General features: G+C 36.6%; 1 protein-coding gene across 3 annotated transcripts in view; it reads left to right on the forward strand.

Moving 5' to 3' along the window:
* Positions 1-20,766, forward strand: part of CAMK4 (calcium/calmodulin dependent protein kinase IV) — a 70,514-nt gene that overhangs the window by 31,115 nt on the left and 18,633 nt on the right. For 2 of the 3 annotated variants that reach the window (XM_081944736.1, XM_081944735.1), the window contains exons 2-6: positions 302-380; positions 9,232-9,285; positions 11,132-11,194; positions 11,658-11,740; positions 13,676-13,748. In XM_081944736.1, coding sequence (XP_081800862.1) covers positions 302-380; positions 9,232-9,285; positions 11,132-11,194; positions 11,658-11,740; positions 13,676-13,748 — 352 coding nt within the window. The remainder of the gene's footprint in view (positions 1-301; positions 381-9,231; positions 9,286-11,131; positions 11,195-11,657; positions 11,741-13,675; positions 13,749-20,766) is intronic. The other variant, XM_081944737.1, reaches the window with a different exon arrangement.

Below are 20,766 nucleotides of genomic sequence, written 5' to 3' on the forward strand. Positions count from 1 at the left end.
TAAATATACTTTAATAATGGAACAAGCAAATTCCCATTTTCCTCTATTGTTTGAAAACAGGTAAATTTTTGACTAAGAAAAAAGTTAGTCACAAAAACACGAAGTTTTTGATTCATTATTTGAGTCAAAAGTGAAAATACAAGAGCAGTACAGGGGAAATTTAGAGAAATATGACTTTTTCCCAACTTAAGACTCCAAATGTCAGATTTTGAAGCTGGCATTGTTTTGAGGTAAATCTGTGCTTTCTCCTACAAATTTATTACCAACTAAATGATACATCTTTCTTTGTCTTTTCATTCAGGGGTGCTACATCTATTGTCTACAGGTGCAGGCAAAAAGGAACTCAAAAGCCTTTTGCTGTCAAAATCTTGAAGAAAACTGTAAGTGTAGCTGTTCCTATTCATGAGTTTTTTATTGCTGAATTTTGCTTTTGAGCAGAGCTGCATCAGAATATAAATGTATCAATTTCTCATAGTCTCATCAATGTAGACCATTATGCTTCTGTTAATCCAAATTAATAAAGCTTATGGGACATTTTATGTTGAATTCAAAGCAAACTATTACTGAAAGGACATCTGCAGAAATGTTTGAAATCCACTATAATTCAGCAGAACCAAATTCAGAATTTCAAAATGTTGTGCTGAAATTCCCAGTACAACTTACTCACGCTCCCATTCTTCCTAATCATTGCACTCCCAATCTTCCTGGCAACTTTTCTGCCTTCTTTTGGTTGGCACTTCTTGATGCCCTTTGTGCTCTCCCTCAAACAACTGGAACAATTGTATTTTGGTCTACGCACGTTGCACAATAATCCTTGACTTATGTACAACCAATTGCTTAGCGACCATCAAAAGTTATGATAGATTGTCAAGAGCTACTTATGACCAAGTTTTGAGGTTCCAACACCATCCCCCTGTAGTCACCTGACCACCTTTTGGCCACTCAGCAACATTTGTGGCTGTTTGCACTGCATCATGTTCATATGACCATGATTTACTACAGTTTTTGACAGAAGCAGAAGTTGACTTTCAATTTCTGACAAAAAGCAGTCTGTAGCAAACAACGAGGTCACTTAACTATGGCATTTGTTTAACAACTGCTCCAAAAAAATCTAAAAGCGGGTCTAGTCACATGGTGACCGTGCTGTCTCTCTCCTCGCCTACACAGCGATCTTTATTAGGGGTTCCAAGCCTGAATTAGTATTCTCCAACAATTCCCTGTGCCAGGACCAGCCCATTCCTGATGAGTTCAACAGACTATTCAAAAGAATCCAGCACTAGTCCACAGTGCAAAGACAAGTCCACAAGGCAAAGAGTCATGATCTGAAGTTCAAGGCAAGAACACACAGCAAAGAAATGAACACATTGCTCACAGCATCATTTCACTCTGCTTGCTGAGCTAAATAACTGCTTCCTGGTGCAGCCCATCAAAAGTGGGTGCTCCTCGCAAGTAGCCTGGCTGACCTTTGTTGTACCTGCCTCCTCTCAGCCCTAGATGCTCTCATCTGGAAGAGGAGGCAGTTCTTCTTCATCTCCACTGACAAGCTGCAGCGTGTGCCCTCTCCACCTGAAGTCTCTGGGCTTCCCAGCTGCAGCTGTCTCTCTCCTGTCTCTAGCTCAGCCAGCTACTCATCCGGTCACACCACTGTGCTCGACCCCTCCACTTCTTGCTCAAAGCCCTTGGCTGCCTCTCTTCCTGACAAGCCTGGGACTGACTCATCCCACTCTCCTCATCTAGAGAGACCCTGGGGAAGCGTTCACAGTGACCTGCTATATGACCATTACAAATTATGACTATAATTGCCATGGTCAATTTTGATTGTAAGTCAAGGACTACCTGTATGAACAAACAGTTTTGTCTAAAGTATTATGTAAGAATTGTTCAACAGATCTACTCCAAAAAAGCAATGTTTATGCGAGCCTTCCTTAAACTAACATACTTCTGCTTCTTTTATATTCCACTTCCAGGAGTTCCAGCCAGCATAGGTGAACTGGGCTTACTAGGTTTCTTGGAACTACAGATAGGATTATGTTGTAATCGCGTTTCATTATAACTATATAGCTCTTATGAAATGTCTATTAAATTTAGGATTTCAATATATGATATTTGTTGCCCATGGGACCTAATCTCCCATTAAGTAGAAAATATCTATTACTCTTCATTATGAATAAAATCCACTACATGGCTTATAGCAATTTATCATTAGGGAAATTTAATTTTAGAATGACAAGCAAAATGAAACAAAATAGTTCTAATTCAAAAGTGCCAAAGATATTGATTGTAAAACTCTGCGTGCAATATCTTGCAGTGAATACCATTTAAACTACTAAAAATCATGTAGCATAACATTAAAATTAGAGTACCTAAAATTGCAGATTTCAATATTTGTAACATATCTCTGAAAATGGGAAGATGTGATAGTGACTTAAAATATGAAAACTAAATTAAAGAGGGCTTATTTCTGCTATACTGAATAGAGCTATACAGCTTGTCTCTTACTCTCCCTCCTTTATTTGGAATTCCTAGACCTAGTAGAAGAAAGGTGGATGGAGCTCTGACAATCATAAATGGAGAAGATCAGGGTATACAGTAAATCAATGTTTTTTCAATCTTGCCAACTTTAAGATGCATGACTTCAACTCCCAGAATTCCCCAGCCAGTCATAATGGCATGGGATTTTCTGAGTTGAAGTCCATGCATCTTAAAATTAGTATGGTTGAGGAACACTGGTACAAATGTTTTTCTTTCAATATTGTATCATTATGAAATTAAACAAATCCTTTAATATTATCAATACTTTTATCTTTCCTGTCATTCAAAATCTAAAAAATAAATTCTAAATTGGTATCTGATTTTAGTAAGCAAAGGAAAAGCCTGTTGGAAATTAATTCAAACAAGACAGGTGTTGTTTGTAAACTGAAATGCAAATCCAGGAATAAGGATGCAGCCTGCGCTAAATGGGGTTACAAGTCACAGTTTGTGTTCATTCCTAGATTCAGCCAGGATTTGCGTATCTCGGCATCAAAGATTTGCACATCTCAGACTCTGCAGAGATGTAAACATTTCTAGAAATTTCTGCTAAGCCAGGATGATATGTTCCCTTGGAATACGGAAATCATGGCAATTATATTATTTGGCAGCTTTTTGAAAACATTGAACAATGTCCAGTGATATTACTAAGATGTTTGCCTCAGGCCAGTGATAGTGAGATGTAACTTTTTACCAGCACAGTGCCCTAAATCCTACATCCTTTAGGATCAGGTTTTTGAAATAATATATTTATCATTACACGTTTGCACACACTTAATGTCATTTAGAAGAAGCCTTCCTTCCTCCATCTCTTCTTCCCTCCCTTCCAATTATTGTATAAATTTTTGATTAAGAGATCTGACAGGTTTAAACCAGGCTTCAGAACTTTCTGATATAAAATGCTAGGCTAATTCTCTCTTGTTTTCTGGCAAGCTGTCTCTTTCTGGCATATAATTTGACTAGCTGTTGAGTTCATTGTAACTGAGTGTGTATTCTTTTTATTGATATGCTTTTAATGGTATTTTAAGTGTTTTAATTGTTAATCTATTTTATTTTATTTTTCTTACTATTAGCACCATTATGTGTCATTTACAGTGAAAAGTAGGGTAATAATTTCAGTAAATAAACAAATAGATTTTATAAAAAGTAAACTGTGAATATTACTGCATGGGAAAATTGCTGCATTTGTTTCCCTGTAGGCTCTAAAGAAGGCATAAATAATAGATGCTTTATTCCAAATTTTACATTAGCATTTTATAGCAATCTTTTCTGTGAAACTTAGGAAGCAATTTTATGTTATAGCCAAGAAACGAAATCAGATAAATTATGCAGTGATGGTACCCAGTCTGCTTGCTAATTAAAAAAATAAAAAATAAAAAACCTTCTACATCTAAATTAGTTGAAAAATTATGTGCAGACACAGAAATCACATTGATACCTCCTCAAATCAGCTCTTAAAGTCTATTTCTCCTGCTTGGTTTCTTATGTCTGTATTATAAGAAACTGAAAATTGGTTCAGGCCTCTTTCTTTGCTATTTATAGTTTTTTAAAATGTAATTTGAGGTTTCATACACCTGTCCACTCATTTTTTATACATAAAATAAGCAAATTTTTAAAGGTTCAAAAAGTGTTTCATCAAGGTTTCTTTGAGAATTTCTATAATAAAATAGTAATGCAGAATATTCTTGCAGTTATCTGTAAGTTTAAAGTAGTAAATACAAATAAACAAAATTTTACACTATTCAGCATATCAATGCCTTTCATTCTAAGTGAGAATCCGAGCTCTTACTTAGTTCGTCTTACTTAGGTCTGCATTCCAACTGATTCAGTGGGATTTACAATGAGAAAAATAAAGTTAATAACACTACCTCTGTCTGTGAATGGAAGAAGGAGAAAAGGGAAAATTGGAGTGACATCTTATTTCATAAAGTGGGAGGACTGAATAGAAAACAGCAAAGCTGGTCAGCTTGGAACTGTCTTTCCTCGGCAAGTTTCTGCTGCTAAGATTAGTGATCATATTACAAAACAGTCTGTTTCCTCTCTCTTTTCCCACTAAAGCTCTGGAATTAATATGTCATTCATCTCATTGTTACCGAAAATCCAAATGACACTGTGGAACTTTTGCTTGATTATGTGTGCGTGTGCATGTGTGCACATACATATACTTTGTCTAGATTTTTGAAAAACAGTTTAATAAAAAAAAATGCAAAATGTGCACACAGCAAATGGGTACCGACCAGCATAGAACCCACCAGTGGTGGGTTGTAGGCGGGTACTGCTCCAGTACAGTGATCCAGAGGTGCCATCTACCCTCCTTACCTGCATTTGAGCTCTTCGGTGCTTTAGCGCACAGAGCCTATGGCGCTTGCGCGATGCTCCACCAAGTAGCTGGAGCGTCGCAGAGGCATCACAGGAGGTAAGGGCATGCATGCACTATGCACATGCACTATGCGCATGTGCTGCGCACATTCATGTGGTGGATGCCGGGCCCCATTGCACCACACCGGTTGCAACAGGATCTGGAACCCACCACAGGAACCCACCCCTGATCAAGTGCATTAAATTGAATGGCACTTGCTTATTTCTGTGTTTATGACTTTTCTATAACAACTTTTCTCTAAGAAATTTGAGGTGCTCTCCTTAATTTTAATTAAACAACAGAAATAAATGGAAAGTTAATAGAGTGGAAGAGAAAGCCACTCAATGAGTTCTGAGATTGAGACTTGGAGTTTCCCAGTGCAAATCTAACAAGCTGTGACTATGTGCATTAAAATCATTTTAACCTGTACTTCCCACCCTCTTACCTCCCCCTGCAAATACATCCGGATGTACTTTTAAACTAATGTTTATCAAACTTAGCAATTTTGAGATGTATAAGACTTCAACTCTCAGAATTCCCTAGCCACTGGCTTCTGTGTACATTTAATTTTGCCAAGTTTGAGAAAAATTGGTTAAAACCTTGGGTGATATTACAGCATATTTTTTTCCCTAAGAAATAACAAGATTTTCTTACTGGTTTTGCATCTTGCCTCATAAAAAGTGAAAATAATTTCTTTGAAAATTAAACAATTTAAAATGATCATTATTTTTAAACAGATGTAGCATTGTACTACCCTCTCTTTTAAGCACTGAATCTTATTAAACCACCCCAATCCCCAAAGATATGGGCAATGTATACAACATAAAGAGAGAAAAAAACAAAATAAAAGAATAACTAAGTGCCCATGGTCAGTTATTAGAGCACATTGAAATAAAGCTGTGTATTTTAAGCTGTGTGTGGAAATGTGAAAAGATGGAAACTGACTCTACTTCTGGGGACAGAGTATTCTATAAAGGAAGGGTAGTACAGAGGAAGCCTTCAGGACTCAGGAAGGGATGAAACTTTTGGAAGGGATATTCTTGATAATGGGATATGCAGATTCGATGGCAAGGTTGCTTGATATATCCTGGTGCTGTGGTGCTTAGATAATGGTAAAGGTAATGAACAACACTTAGCATTGTGAATGCTGGCAACCATTCACTGACTTCAATATTCCATAGGTGTAATTCTGAATTTGGAAAGGTATCCAGTTAATAATCTAGATACTACATTTCCTACCAGTTGCAACTACTGGTTTGTCTCCAAAGGCAGCCCTACCTAGAATGCATTAAGGTAATCCTCTCAAGGGGCAATTGAGACGGCGTTAGTAATAGTACATTAGAATAGTAATATATGTCACTATCTGTGCAACTACTACCTTTTCATGCTTGAACAAGCAAAAACCTATTACATATTGATCTGGAGCTATGGCTGATAAAGCAGCTGATTACCTAGAGCAGTGGTGGGCAACCCGCGGCTCGGGAGCCACATGCGGCTCTTTACACCCTTTAATGCGGCTCTTCTGTGTGCCGGGTGCCCGCTCCCCTCCCTCCTCTCGGGCTTCGGAGGGAAGCTTCTGCAAAAGCCCGGGCGAGTGACAACCAATTTTGGTCCTATGACTGCAGAATGCTGCAAAATACCATAAATGCAGGCCAGTTGTTGAGTGTTTCAAATGTGATTGGAACACTCAACAAGGTGACCACAGTGTGTGTGTGTGTGTGTGTGTGTGTGTGTGTGTGTGTGTGAGTGAGAAAGACAGACAGAGAGAGGAACAGAGAGAGGGAGTGAGGGAGGGAATCAGAGAGAGACTGACAGACAGACAGACACACACACACAGACAGAGAGAGACAGAGAGGGGGAGGGAGGGAGAGAAAGATAGACAGACAGAGAGACACACACAGAGTGAGTGATTAAGTGAATGAGTGAGAGACAGACACACCCACATACACAGAGTGACAGAGAGAGAGGAAGGGAGGGGAGAGAGACAGAGGGAGACACAGAGACAGACACACACACACACAGAGTGAGTGAGAGACAGACAGACACACACACACACAGAGTGACAGAGATGGGGGAGGGAGGGAGAGAGAGACAAAGAGCCAGAGAGAGAGAGAAAGAGAGAGAAAGAAAAAAAGAAAGAAAGTGGGAGAGAGAGATGAAATTAAACACAACAACATACAAACCTGACTTACTCAAACTATCCAAGGAAATGCAAGGCCAATGTTCACATTAGTGGTTGTGACTTTGTCAGTCAATGTCAGGATGTAATTTTCTCTACATTGTAAGGCAAATTTTACGGAATTTAATGTTATCGATAAATAATATCGTTCTAAAGTTTTTGTTTTATTAGTTGTTTATTTGTATCCTCCCGACCTATGTGGATACTTGCATGCAGAATATTCTCAATAAAAACTTATTGAAACTAAAAACAGTGTACCATCCTATGTATTTTCGGTTTTAAAAATGTGGCTCTCAAAGTAAATTTCAATCGTGGTTTTGGTGAGATTTGGCTCAGTTGAAAAAAAAGGTTGCCCACCACTGACCTAGAGGGTCCAGCACTGTTCACTGTGCATATTTTCTGATTTGAAAGCCTGCTGGGGATTTTGCATGTGCAAATTCATATACTTTGGACCTTAACTTTGAATGAATGTGGCTTAAAATAAGAATATGAAATGTAGCCTGATTAAAGTATGATAACTGAAAAAGTATATTTTGTTTAGCAAAAAAAAGTACTGTATCTTTCCTAGCTGATGGCACAATCTTACAAACCATACTTGATTCTGAAAATCAGATTTGAGTCATAGCTGGTTAATATCTGGATAGGAGACTATCAAGAAATAACTGGACTGTTATTTAAAATAACTGGGAAGTTGACAAGAAAATCATAGAAGAAGATAGGACAATTTCCATTTTTTTTTAAAGAAAACAACTTTCAAAGAAATTGAGTTTGCCTGAAAAACTAGCAATACTTCTTTGGTTTTTCATCCTATTACTAACCTATTTCAGAAGTGAGCCATTTGTGTGCATGTAAAAAGTCTTATAAGGTGAGAGGGGTTGTTTTCCTTCCCATTTTACTAATGGAAGTGATTCCATCTCAGCTGGACCAATTCATCATCTTCCCTTTTTCCTTCCATCCTTCCAATAATTAGAGTTTGTCTGTTCCAAACTGAAGCTCAGGTTAATAAAGCAAGGAAAAACCAACTAGTAGTCTTTGACTTATGATGAATTCCCCAAAAGGTACTTAAGACATCCTAGACCGAAGTTCCAATGGCCACTCCCCATGGTCATGTGACTGCACTGTGGATGCTTGGCAGCCAACTCACATTTAAAGCCGTTTGCAGCATCTTGTAGTCACGTGAGCGTAATTTATGACTTTTTTTTTTGCTGGAAATCTTCATTTACATCTGATTTTTGGCCAAAGAAAACCCCAACCCATAGTGAGCAAAACTCATAGTGCCTTTAAAAACCCCAGTCTTTGTTTAACAAATACCACATTCACTTTACAAACTCTGTGTTCACTTAACAGCAGAATAAACAGAAGGTTGTAAAATAAAGTATTTATGTGATGACCCACTTAAAGATCAGCATGACTTACAGCCATAATTGCAGATTCAATTATCAAAGTAAGTCAAGGACTCCTTCCATATGATATATAATTGCCTGGACTAATATAATAAGCTAATAACTAAATTGAGTTTCTATTACCACTACAGTAAAGCGGAGCTTAGTAGTAATAGCATGAGTAATTATTATTTTGTTCAGAACTGAAATTGTGACTTTAAATCCTGGTCCCTCTATTAATGAAAGGAGATAACCCTCTCTTGTGAGTACAAGATTTCATTTCAACTTCTGAGATGTTTACTGGTAGTGCCAGTTTTTTGCCATTTCTAAATTATAATTTCTTCTAAAACTTAAAGTTAAAGAAATGTTCCGTTCAGCCTTAAGAAGCAGAAATATGAAATGCCATTAAAAACCTTAAAAACATAAGCATTTCACTTGATAGTCAAAATGATGAAAAACTCACTATTAAAGGCCAATTAATTCACAAGTGCATTACGAATGAAGTGGGAAATTGGATATATCTATATGTAAATATAGATATTTTAATGGAAAGATGGAAAACAGATGAAATTTAGAAAAGCTTGCATTAATAAATGTTTAATCAGGATATAATAAAACTTACCAAAGAATCATCCTAACCAAATGATGTATCACACATTCTTTTCATTGATAGCCCCAGCAAAATAAGTGCCAATGTGTTCATTGGCCCAAGGAGAAAAGGAGTCCAAAAGCCATTTTTCATTATAGCACTTCGATAATGTTATTAAAAAATGTTGTTTCAGGAGTTGCCTGCTGAAGAGCTCTGTGCAACTCTAAAGAAGTTATTTGAAGAACAGGTATTGCCTTGTTTATACCTATTGTATATAATTTGGGGTAGCTATCTATTTTGCAATTAGGGAAGCATTGTGCCTTTATACAAGAATTGTGAATTATATTTGTCTGTTTAATATATTGATATAAGTCTAGGAATTTTGATCGATGGATAGAGCAAATTTTGCAATCACTTTTCCTCTCATCAGTGGAATGATTAGGTGATGAGAACACTAAAAGTGATCTGCATATTGTGCTGATCCATAAAAGATTTGTCTATGCAAGAACATAATGCCCACTTTCATTAACCCAAACCTCAAATCAGCTGTGCTAAAAACAGACCTTAGTTTATGCCCCATTCAAGTTCTTGTTAATAGGTTACTGGTTTTATTACTTGTCTAACTGGTGTAAGGAGAAAGTTCTCTCTCCATGTGAAATAATGGAGATTGTAATTTTGATTGTAATTGTGAACCATTTCTTTCAGCCACTGTACAAAATCCATGGTCTTTATTTATGTAAACTCTTTCAATGGTAATGGTACAGCGGTAGTTGCTTAGTAGAGTGCATCAGGGTTATTTGAGTTAAAAATTCCAGGGCATGTTTATAGACCATTTGTTTATTTATTTTTTAACAAACGCCAAGGCTTTAACATATTTCAGTACAACAGCAATAAGCAGATAATTATGAGCATGACTGTGTAAATAAAAACACATTTATAATTTACTTGTACTCCACGTAATGGTAATGTGTATACAGTGGAGATTATCTATGGGAATTTGGAACTTTGTGAATGGAAACTGTCTGTGCTGTGTTTGCAAAATGTGTTGAAGGAATATGCAACTAATGTTTACCGAAGTCTGTCATGTTGTGCAGGCACAAGAGTCATCTTAAGTAGAAAGACAACTCCCAAAATGTCTGAAGCTTTAAAGAATAGTTTTTAAAAATCTGTTTGCCCATTAAGCATTTATTCCTGTTCTCCTGCTTCAACCAATTTATTTGGATAGCACAGAAAAGGCTTTTCCTTTTAAGAAACAGCAGACTCTTTTTCCAAAGTCTAAGTAAGTAATATATAAAATGCTGTCTTTGTTTTGCAAAGAGGCTGGCAATCCTGTGTGATGCATTAATGATAACAACTACAAATATGGCTTCCATTCACTAACCTGTACCAAAAAGAAAATATTGGTTTATCTATACTTTGCTTTTCTCAGTTTCATGGTAAACATTGATTTCCTTTTCTACTCCCAAATTGCCCAAAATAATTGATTAAGGCTTTCTTCATTTCAGATTTAAAATCTCCTCCTTGGCCCTGATTTATCCCAGTATTAATTTTATTTTCATGGATTCATTGTCAGGCGCCATACAAAGTCTTTAATGATGCAAACCAAAGTGATTGTAACATTTTCACCATACATAAAGTATTAAGATTTATTGGAAAGTTGTCATAGATTCAGTTCTACAAAAGGATCCTTGAGATTGTCTTGCAAACTCTTCAGAGAAAGAATATTTTTTCAAAATATTATATACTGATATTATTTGGGCACTATGTGGATAAACTAAGTATCAATTCTAAATGATAAGTAGCATGCCTAACTTTTGTTTGTTTCTTGTATTTTAAAACTTCACTTTACTTTTAAATTTGGTGACAAATTTCAATAATATTAATCAACATTTTCCCATATATTTCAGAGGCAGATTTACAAATTTCTTTTTTTAACTTACTTTTTGACTTTTGCCATAAGTGTTTGGTTCCTAAAAAATATTAACACAGAAATTTTCACTGACTATTACAAATGCCCAGAATGGATACAGCAGTCAAATCATTGAAAAAATTACTTTCAAAATCCTATTATGTTTTCTTTTTCTTTTAACCAGGTAGATAAGAAGATTGTCCGAACAGAGATAGGTGTTCTTCTTCGACTTTCACATCCAAATATTGTAAGTTGTATCTGTTTGCAAGCACAGATTTACAAATGTTAGCCTGCATCTTGATTTCTGATTGTGGACATATTTTCCTCCTCTTGCTGCGCATAAGAAGACCAAAAGAACTCTACATGTTTTTAATCTGTCCATATTTATTTATTTATTAATATGTTCTGGGAAGCATCAGAGTTTTGTCCACTTAAAATTATTTTCAGTAGTCAAGATATTTCAAACACTCTGAAGAATCACTTAAGAAAGTAATGTTTAGTGCATGCTTTTAAAATTATGCTTTCTACTGAACCATCAATTGGGAAATGTTTAATTAGAGAGAAAGGAGGAGAGAAATTGGGGGGACATAAAAATTATAATATATCAAAACTATCAGATAATATTTAAGATACATCTATTTATTGTAAATTATGTACATCCAGGAAAGAAGGGAAAAATAGACAATTGCTTACTTTGTTGCTTTTCTCAGATAAAATTGAAGGAGATATTTGAAACTCCCACAGAAATCAGCCTTGTCTTAGAACTGGTAACAGGAGGAGAGCTGTTCGACAGGTATCTGGTGGATTATTCATGTTGTTGTACTATATGTTGCCCAAATATTACATTATAAAATAGATATTCACTTGGGTTTAATTTTTTTTTTAGGAGAGGCTGAAAATGCATTATTTTTTCTGTGACATGTGTTTCAGTTGCTGGAATTCTATTTTAAGAGATATGAATGCAGATCTTCAGATGGCCAGTCTCTTCATCTTCCCACCTTCTTAATCCAGTTTAAAATACATCGGCAATACATTTGTGCAATTTTGACTATTTTCAAACCTATCTAAGCGGCAGGATACTGTGAACGCAGCCCAGTTTGTATGTATGTTTGGCTTGCAGAAAACCACTTGCTAATTAGCTCTTTCCCTTTTGGCAACATTACAGAAATAACTCTGCACCAGTCAGTACTTCTTTGCCAGTGAATCACCACATAGCTTAGTTCCTCATAGCCAAGGCTTAACGTAACATCCTTTTTTAACTTTTCCAGGTGCTTCTGTGCTCACCATATTGGCAGACTACCATTGGCCTACTAAACCCATAAGGCTAGCATGCCAATAATTCTGCATTTGACGGTTTTTTAGTGACTAAAATGCCAGCCTGAGAAAGGGAGGGGCAAGGAAAGCCAAGAATCTGCTTATTACTAAGCCCATCTGATGGCTACTTAATTGTTTAGATCAGGGGTCCTCAACCCTGGGCTGCAGCCTAGTACCAGGCTATGGCCTGTTCAGAGCTAGGCCATGTGAGCGTCAGGTGAGTGCACATGTGCACGCAGCTCCACTTGAAAGAGCAGTGGACACTTGTGTTCACGGGCATAACTCGACCCACACAAGTGCCAGGTGCTTGCGAGTGGAGTTTTGCAAACGCCAGCCTCTTTGCACACAGTGGAGCTGCGCGTGAATGGAGCAGCACGCTCAAGCAGGAGGTGCTTGAGCTCACGCACAAAGCTCCGCTCACATGAGCAGCGCACGCTTTCGCTTGCACAGAAAGCTCCACTCCCACAAGTGGTGGAAGCGTGCACTTGCACAAATGGAGCCTGTCCACGTGGGCGCACCTTCCACTCACACAGCAGAACTATCCTCCCTCGCCCTGGAAAGGTTGGAGACTGGTGGTTTAGGTGATTGTAGATTTAATTTTTCCTCTACTTACTTGACTTTTAAATTTTTGTTGCCTTTTTCTGTTCTTCTGTTTGTTGTTATTAATGTTTTATGTATTCATTTTTTTTTAATTTAGTCCAGGTAGTCCTCGATTTAGCAACTGTTTGAAGTTATGACAAAACTCCCCAGGGCTACATACAACCCAGATTTAAAGTTCCAATTGCTGCCCTGCCGTGATCACATGATAGCATTTGGGGCAACTGGCCTGCATTTACAGCTTTTTGCAACGTCCCACAGTCACATATTACAGTTTATGATGGGGTTTATGATGTTTATGTTTATGATGGGGTTGGTTTTTTTTTTTGCTGGAAACTGCATTAGATTAATTCTGATTTCCAGCAAATAATGCCCATTGTGGACAACGGATTCTCTTAATGATTTGGCGTTAATCCCTGCAATAAAGGCCATAATTGGATATGATTGCACGGTGACCTACTAAATGGTCTGCACAACGTATGACAATAATTCCAGGTTCAATTGTGGCCATAAATCAAGGATTACTTGTAGATAAGATTGGAAATCTAAATCAAGGAAGGTAACACGAATGTCTCTATGAGGTTATTGGGAACTGAGCTGTTTGCTAGAGTCCTTACTTCTCCATTATCATATTATATTCAAAATGTTTACTTGTTAAACCAGAGTAAAGTTGTTTTTTGTGATAGCTTTATCCACCAAATCATGATAGATTATATTGTTGCTTGATTATTCCATGATTTATTTTAATAAGTTTGCCTAGAATTGTGCTGTTCTAGAAATCCCTGAGTTTGAATGGCATATTTTTGTTTCTTTATAGAATTGTGGAAAAAGGATATTACAGCGAGCGAGATGCTGCTGATGCAGTGAAACAAATCCTGGAGGCAGTTGCTGTAAGTTTTAGTAGCTTCACCGCCTCAGATTAATATTTCATTAATCTCAAAATACTTGTTTGAGCGGTATAGACCACTAAGTGAAAGAAAAACTTCTTGATTATAGTCCAAACTCTCATATATTTATCAATGTCAATCAGTGATCCAAACAACATAGGAGGAGGAAGACCATGAAAAAGCACACTTACTTTACAATTCTTTCACCACCATACTAATGTTTCTCCTCATACTGAAGACAAACATCTAAAATACAGAATCAGTTCTTGACATAGAATGACTTTTCTTAAGGTGGAAACCTTCCGTTGCTCAGAATCCCAGCAGTTGAATGATGCTTGGTTTCTGGAAGGCTTCCCCAGCGGTTCTCTATAAGAGGTAACACTGGAATGTTCTTGGCGGCACCATCTAACTTCCCTGGCTACACTATCTTTATCTATTTATTTTGTTTTTTAATTTTATTATTTATTTATTATATTATATATTATTTTAATTAGTATATTTATTAATATATTTTATATATTATTTTTATTTTATTTATTTTTATTTATTATTTATATTATATTATAAATGTGAATTGCAGTGAAATGTCAATCTGAATGCTCATAGTTTAATATTCTTCTAGATTACTATATAATCCTCTAATTCACTATCTTCTTATATATATATATATGTATTTGTGTTACAACCCCTGGTATGCCTAAATATGGGAGGAAGGTCACTACTCCCTCTTTCTGTCCTTCGGCTTATCACAGAAGACCATGCAGGCAGAAAACCATATTTTTATTTTTAATGTTGCCTTTTTATATTTGTGTTGTATTTGTATTGATAAATATTTAGGCATACCAGGGGTTGTAACACAAATGCATACCTATTTCCCTGGCTCAACTGATAAGGAAGTGAGCCCGTGGCTTAGTGGCTAAGACTCCTGCCTAACATATATACAGCCCGCGTTCAAATCCCAGTAAGGGTATGGCTAGCTGATGAGAGCTAATTAGCTCGAAATAGATCTATACTAGTCTCCCTTTATTTATTTATCAGTACAAATACAACACACACACACACACAAACAAATAAATAAATAAATAAATAAATAAATAAATAAATAAATAAATGGCTGTGTATGTGTGTGTATGTTCCAGCATAACTCTGGAACGCCTCAAGCAATTTCAACCAAACTTGGAACACAGATGTCTTACTCTCTGAAGAAAAATATTGTGAGGGTAAGACACCCCTAACACCCCATCCTGCTGCATTTTGCATCAGTTGAAGTTTCTAAATGTTCTTCAAGGGCAACTACATGCTTAGCACATTGCAGTGACAGAGCAAGCTGTCCCAGTCTAGGAATAGGCACAATTGGTACACAATATAGTCTGTAAAGGTCCTTCTCACTATAGTTGCCACCTGCTCTTTGATATCCTTTTCATCATTGTTAGTCCCATTTTTTTTGTTGCTGTGGTAATAACCAATCTTCCATTTACAGATGCAAATGGTGTTGCAGATGTGGTTGTATTTCATTCCAGTTATTCTCATAAAACTGTGACCTTTGAAAGATACCTAATTCATCACACTTTCTAGCTTCTGGTTTCCCAGATTCAGGAACAGGCGAGACATGGAACAAAATATACAGTTAGAATACTCTCTCAAGTCATAGCTTTGATGTCAAATAAAGGCAATAAAGGAACAGATCAGAAGAGGCCTGGAATCTACGAACTTATTCAGTTCCTAGAACTAACGTCATAGCATCTATGTAGCCATAATGATTTAAGGAAAATGAAGGAGAAATGGGAAGAGAGAGCTGAAGGAAAATGCCACTATGAGTTTAGGATAATTTTAATAAGAAGATTTCTGTTTCAATTCTCAGTACTTGGATTATTTTATAAATGCATAATATTTGCATTATTTGTGAATTGTAATTGAATGGTGGCATTCTACTTACAGTATGCTTAAAGAATACGTTCTCATTGTTTTCCCCTACCCTTCGTAGTCTCTGTCTGTTCCAATGGGAAGCATTATCGGGATTGAAGAATTGAGGAAAATTACTAAAAGACTCTTCTATGTTGACATCAATAGAAAAATCCATTAGATCAAATATTCCAGGGGGGAGGGGCGGCAATATAAATGGAACCTAGCTCAATCAATTTTATTGAAAATAATTCATTTAATTGCACAATATATGCCTACTTTAAAGACAAACACCATATATGAATATTTAAAATGCATGGGACCCCTTATGCTGCCATGGAACAGCTCCAACGTAAGTTTTATTCTTGATTGATTATTATTGTCCACTGGTTTGCCACTTTCCAAATGTACCAAAGATTATAACACTCTATGTCAGAAACCAGTAATAACATTACTCCTATTTGGCATTGCCAGCAGTGGAAGTTGTGAGGCTATTTTGTTCAATGACATTTGAAGGGCCATATGTTTCTCAACTGTGTTCTTTATAGTGGGGATTTAATTATTGTAATTTCAGTAATAGGTAACATTCTGTTAAAAATGAGGCAGTCAATATGCTGCTAGTCTAATCTGCACAGTACATTGCAATAATTCTCTGTTACTGTGGGATATGCGTGTGTCTCTGTTCTCTCTGTCTAAGATTGCAGGTAGTCTTACAAATACAATTTACTTACAAGTACCCTGTTTCCCCAAAAATAAGACCTCCCCAGATAATAAGCCCAATCGGGCTTTTGAGAGCATGCGCTAAAATAAGCCTTCCCCCGAAAATAAGCCCTCCCAAAAATATTGCAACACAGTAGCAGCCTCCTGCACCTCAAAAATAATAAGAACTCCCCAAAAATAAGGCCAAGTGCTTATTTCGAGGGTCAAATAAGACCCTGTCTTATTTTCAGGGAAACACGGTACAGTTGGGAGCAGGATTTCTATTGCCAAGTGAGTGATCATTAAATGAATCGCACCCAATTATATAATCTTTTTTGCTATGGTCAATAAGCAAATCTCCATGATTGTTAAGTGAATCACCCAGTAATTGAGCAAATCCAGCTTTTTCCATTGACTTTGCTTGTTGGAAGCTGTCTAGGAAAGTAACAAATGGTGATCATATGACCTTGGTTGCTGCACCATTATAAATACATGCTGGTGGCCAAGTACCTGCATTTTGAACATGTGACTGCAGGGACGCTGCAGTATAGTAATTGTAAGTGTGAAGACTGACTGTAAGTCACTATTTTCAATGTTGTATAACTTCAAATGATTGCTAAACAAATGGTCACAAATTGAGGACTACTTGAACAAGGTCATTAAACTGATTTTATTTATTCTTGAAATAACAAAATCATAAGTAATTCAGATTCCAAAACCATATTGCTTTCATTCAGTTTGATTTCAATGGTAGCATATTCTCTAAGTATATACTGTATGCTGAACCCTTAACATGATTTACTATGGAATCATTTCTCACAACAGTACTCAATTAGCTTCTGTATTTTATTAACTCTCTTCTCCTTTAAAATAGGACATCAGCATTAAAATATCATTTTTTGGCTCCCCAAAGACTAGATTCTGCATCTAGGCTGCTTTTACTATAATTCATTCTGTTCTTAAGGATGCTACTTTACAGTATAATAACTAAAATTATATTTAAATAGAGACATTTGTACTGCTGGAAAAATAGGATTCCTTCACTGTTTGCATTTACAAGAATATTAAATTTTTTTTGTATTAATTATGAGTTTTCCTTGGTACATTTGTTGTTTTATCCTTTGGTGTTGGCAGTTGCTCATTTATACAGGTGGTCCTTGACTTATGATCGATCATTCATTTAGTGATCACTCAGAGTTATGATGGCGCTGAAAAAATTATTTACAACTAGTCCTTGCACTTATGACCACCGCAGCATCCCCATGGTCATATGATCCAAACTCAGGTAATTTGGAATTGGCATGTATTTACAACAATTGCAGCATCCTGGGGTCACGTGATCACCACTTGCAACCTTCCCAGCCATCTTCCTACAAGCAAAGTGTTATGTTCTGGGTGAAGAATGGAGATGAGGCCAGAATGACTTCTAACAGCTCTTTATTCAATACTGCCTGTTGGATCCCAGCAGGGTGACTCAGATTTAAGTCTCTATTTTATAATGGAGTTCATTGGGTGACTTTGGGTCTGTTTTTTTTTAATTAGCCTAACTTATGTCACAATCCTAAGGTCATAGATTTAAAATTAAAAGGTGTTCCTGTGTAAGCCTATTAGAGAAAAATTTGACGTAAAGACAATAAATAAATACTCCTTTAGAATATACTGCTTTGATAACTATATGGAGCAAGAGTGTAATATAAATATTTTAAATAAATATACACTATTCAGTGTAGCAAAATAAACTGATCCAGTTTCCACATTTCATTCCTTAAAAAAAAACCAATTTCATTTGATTGATGCATTCGCTACATGATAAAATGGAAAATATGCTTTATGAACTTATATTTTTAAACCTTACTTTGCTAACAAAATAATAATAATTTATTAACCTGTCTTTCAGCCATTCTGGGTGGCTAAAAGAGTGGTAAATCTGATAATTATATCTATATTTGAGTAACTTTATTGAAAAATTGTGTAAATTTCACTTGTTGATTCCTATATGCTGTTAACACCAGATTATTTATTTATTGCAAGCACTGTTGTGCTGCTTCACACTGTTGAAAAAATATAGCCCAAGGAAACAGCAGCAAGTAATAGAAAGGGTTATGTTTCTCATTCTTGAGAACTGTTCCTGAAACCATAATGTTGTACCATTAAAAGAAAAGGTGAAATAAATCACAGAAAGCATTATCTAAAATAGTGTCCTGTGAAGTGAAAAGAAAAAAGAAAGCTTTGTATCTATAGGGCTGAAGAAGTGACAGAGTAATTTCCTCAGGGCATATCAGACATGATTCATGAAAGGAATTCATTTGCCCAGAGAAATGCAGATCTGCATGCCAGTGACAAAAACTAGAGGTTATACAATAGCCATAGATAAAGGAAAGGCATGGCGTGGGGCCGCTAGATATTAGAAGAAAAAGTCCAAAGTCAAGAACAGTCTTATGCTGTGAATTAGAATGAGAGCAAAGGAGGAAAATTTTCAATAGCAGGAAAAGAAACCAGTCTGGAAAAAACATAGCTATATAAAGGCAGCAACTGAAAGAGACATAAGAAACAAAAAAAGATTATATGAATAGAAGTATTGGGTGGACCAGCACATTCCTACTTATTTTCAGGAAATTAATTCTAGGCATCCCACTTCTTTCTTGTTCTACTTTGAAATTCAGGAATTTCAGCTCTCTTCTTGGTCACCCTAACCCTAAACAGATGTCAAGTCAAATTGGCACTGGAGAAAAAAAATGATATCACAAGTGGACAATACACTCTTGACAGCCTGACAGGTCTTGGCTCATGCTAATAGGAAAGAGAACAATGAGACAACTCCTGGAACAGAGGCAATTGTAGACCCAGGTAGAGCAAAGAAGCACCAGGCTAGAGAGAAACAAAGGAAGAAAGAGAGTGAAAAGATAGAGGATGGAATAGAAGTGAGTTAGTGTACAGAGAGAGAAAAGAAGGGGGGAAGGGGAGAAGACAAGAAGCAGAAAAAGAGACAAAGAACTAGTGGTAAGAAGGAAAGTGAAAAATGAATAAGCTTGATGAGAAAAGAAAGTTGCACAAAGTCACCAGAGGAATAGGAAATACTTCATTCCTCTGTGAGGGAGGCTTGGAAACATCTTTCAGCCATAGTCCTCCAGGATCTAACTGAATCCTATCAGAATCAGTTGGCTGAACTCTAGGAAAGGCCTCATCAAAGAATGAAGCTAGCACTGGTGATGTTACCTATGTTAGTTGGGTAATGAAATGTCTACAAGAAAACAAGCAAGCTCAGAGAGAACCAAGGACCCTTGAATGAAGCTGTTAAAAGTCTGTCAACTCAATTGTTATGAGGGAAGAACTAGAGCAGGGTATCCAACCTTAGCAACTTTAAGACTTGTGGACTTCACTCTCAGAATGGCTGGCTGGGGAATTCTATGAGTTGTAAGTGTTAAAGATACCAAGATTGGACACCCCTGAACTAAATTAATCCAATTCTTTCAACTGAAAAGTTAAAATAGACTTCTTGATGTTCACAAACAGTTATGTAATTCTTATATAGTTTATTGTTATGGAAGCTGTGACCATACAACTATTTACCCATTTCCTCCACATGTAGCATTTCCCCACTTCCTGATTAGCTCTGTATCTGGATGGTTAGCTTTATACCTAGATGATCCCATCTTATTATTGTTTCTAGCTCTGCAGTACCACAGAGGGCGTTGTAAATACGTTTTTACAGTGGAAACCTGAGGCTTACAGACAGCTACTTTCCAACTGTATAGCACCTTGCTTTAAAACCAATTTACTAATCATGGTTTCCTGAATTAATTATAATGGGCTGGTTTCACATAACATGTTAACTCTAAACAAACCACAGTATGACTTTTCATGTTTTGTGAACTCAGGTAGTCTCTTGTTAGATATGAAAAAATTATTATATATCCACGATCATGTTCTTCTAGAGAAATCAGGATTGCCTTAGACCGGGGGTACCCCAACCCCCAGGCTATGACTCACTACTGGGTTGTGGCCTATTTGGATCCGGGGCGTGTAAGCGAAATGCCTGTTTGTGCCCACAGCTCAACTTGCTCAAATTGAGCTGTGTGTGTATGCATGCTGGCCCGCCATTCACGGGGCCCAGCTACTCTCTCCTCCTCAGATGGGCCGCCAAGCTACAAGGTTTGGGAACTGCTGTCTTAGACTGATTAAGATTGATCAGTCTTAGACTGATTTTCCATGAAAACGCTATACTATATGATTTAAAAAGTATACACACATACATATTCATTGTGGTATTTGATTAATGGCAGGAAGTAAAAGAAGAGAAAATCTAACTAAATCTAGTTTATAGCATTACCATTTACTATCTCTCCCTACTGTCTTTTATCTTATAAACATTGTTGGTTTCTCTCTTTCCATACCCTAATTTGTACTGTGTCTTTTGTTT

This window comes from Natrix helvetica (assembly GCF_964273705.1).
Source record: "Natrix helvetica genome assembly, chromosome: 2".
Taxonomy (NCBI): Eukaryota; Metazoa; Chordata; class Lepidosauria; order Squamata; family Natricidae; genus Natrix; species Natrix helvetica.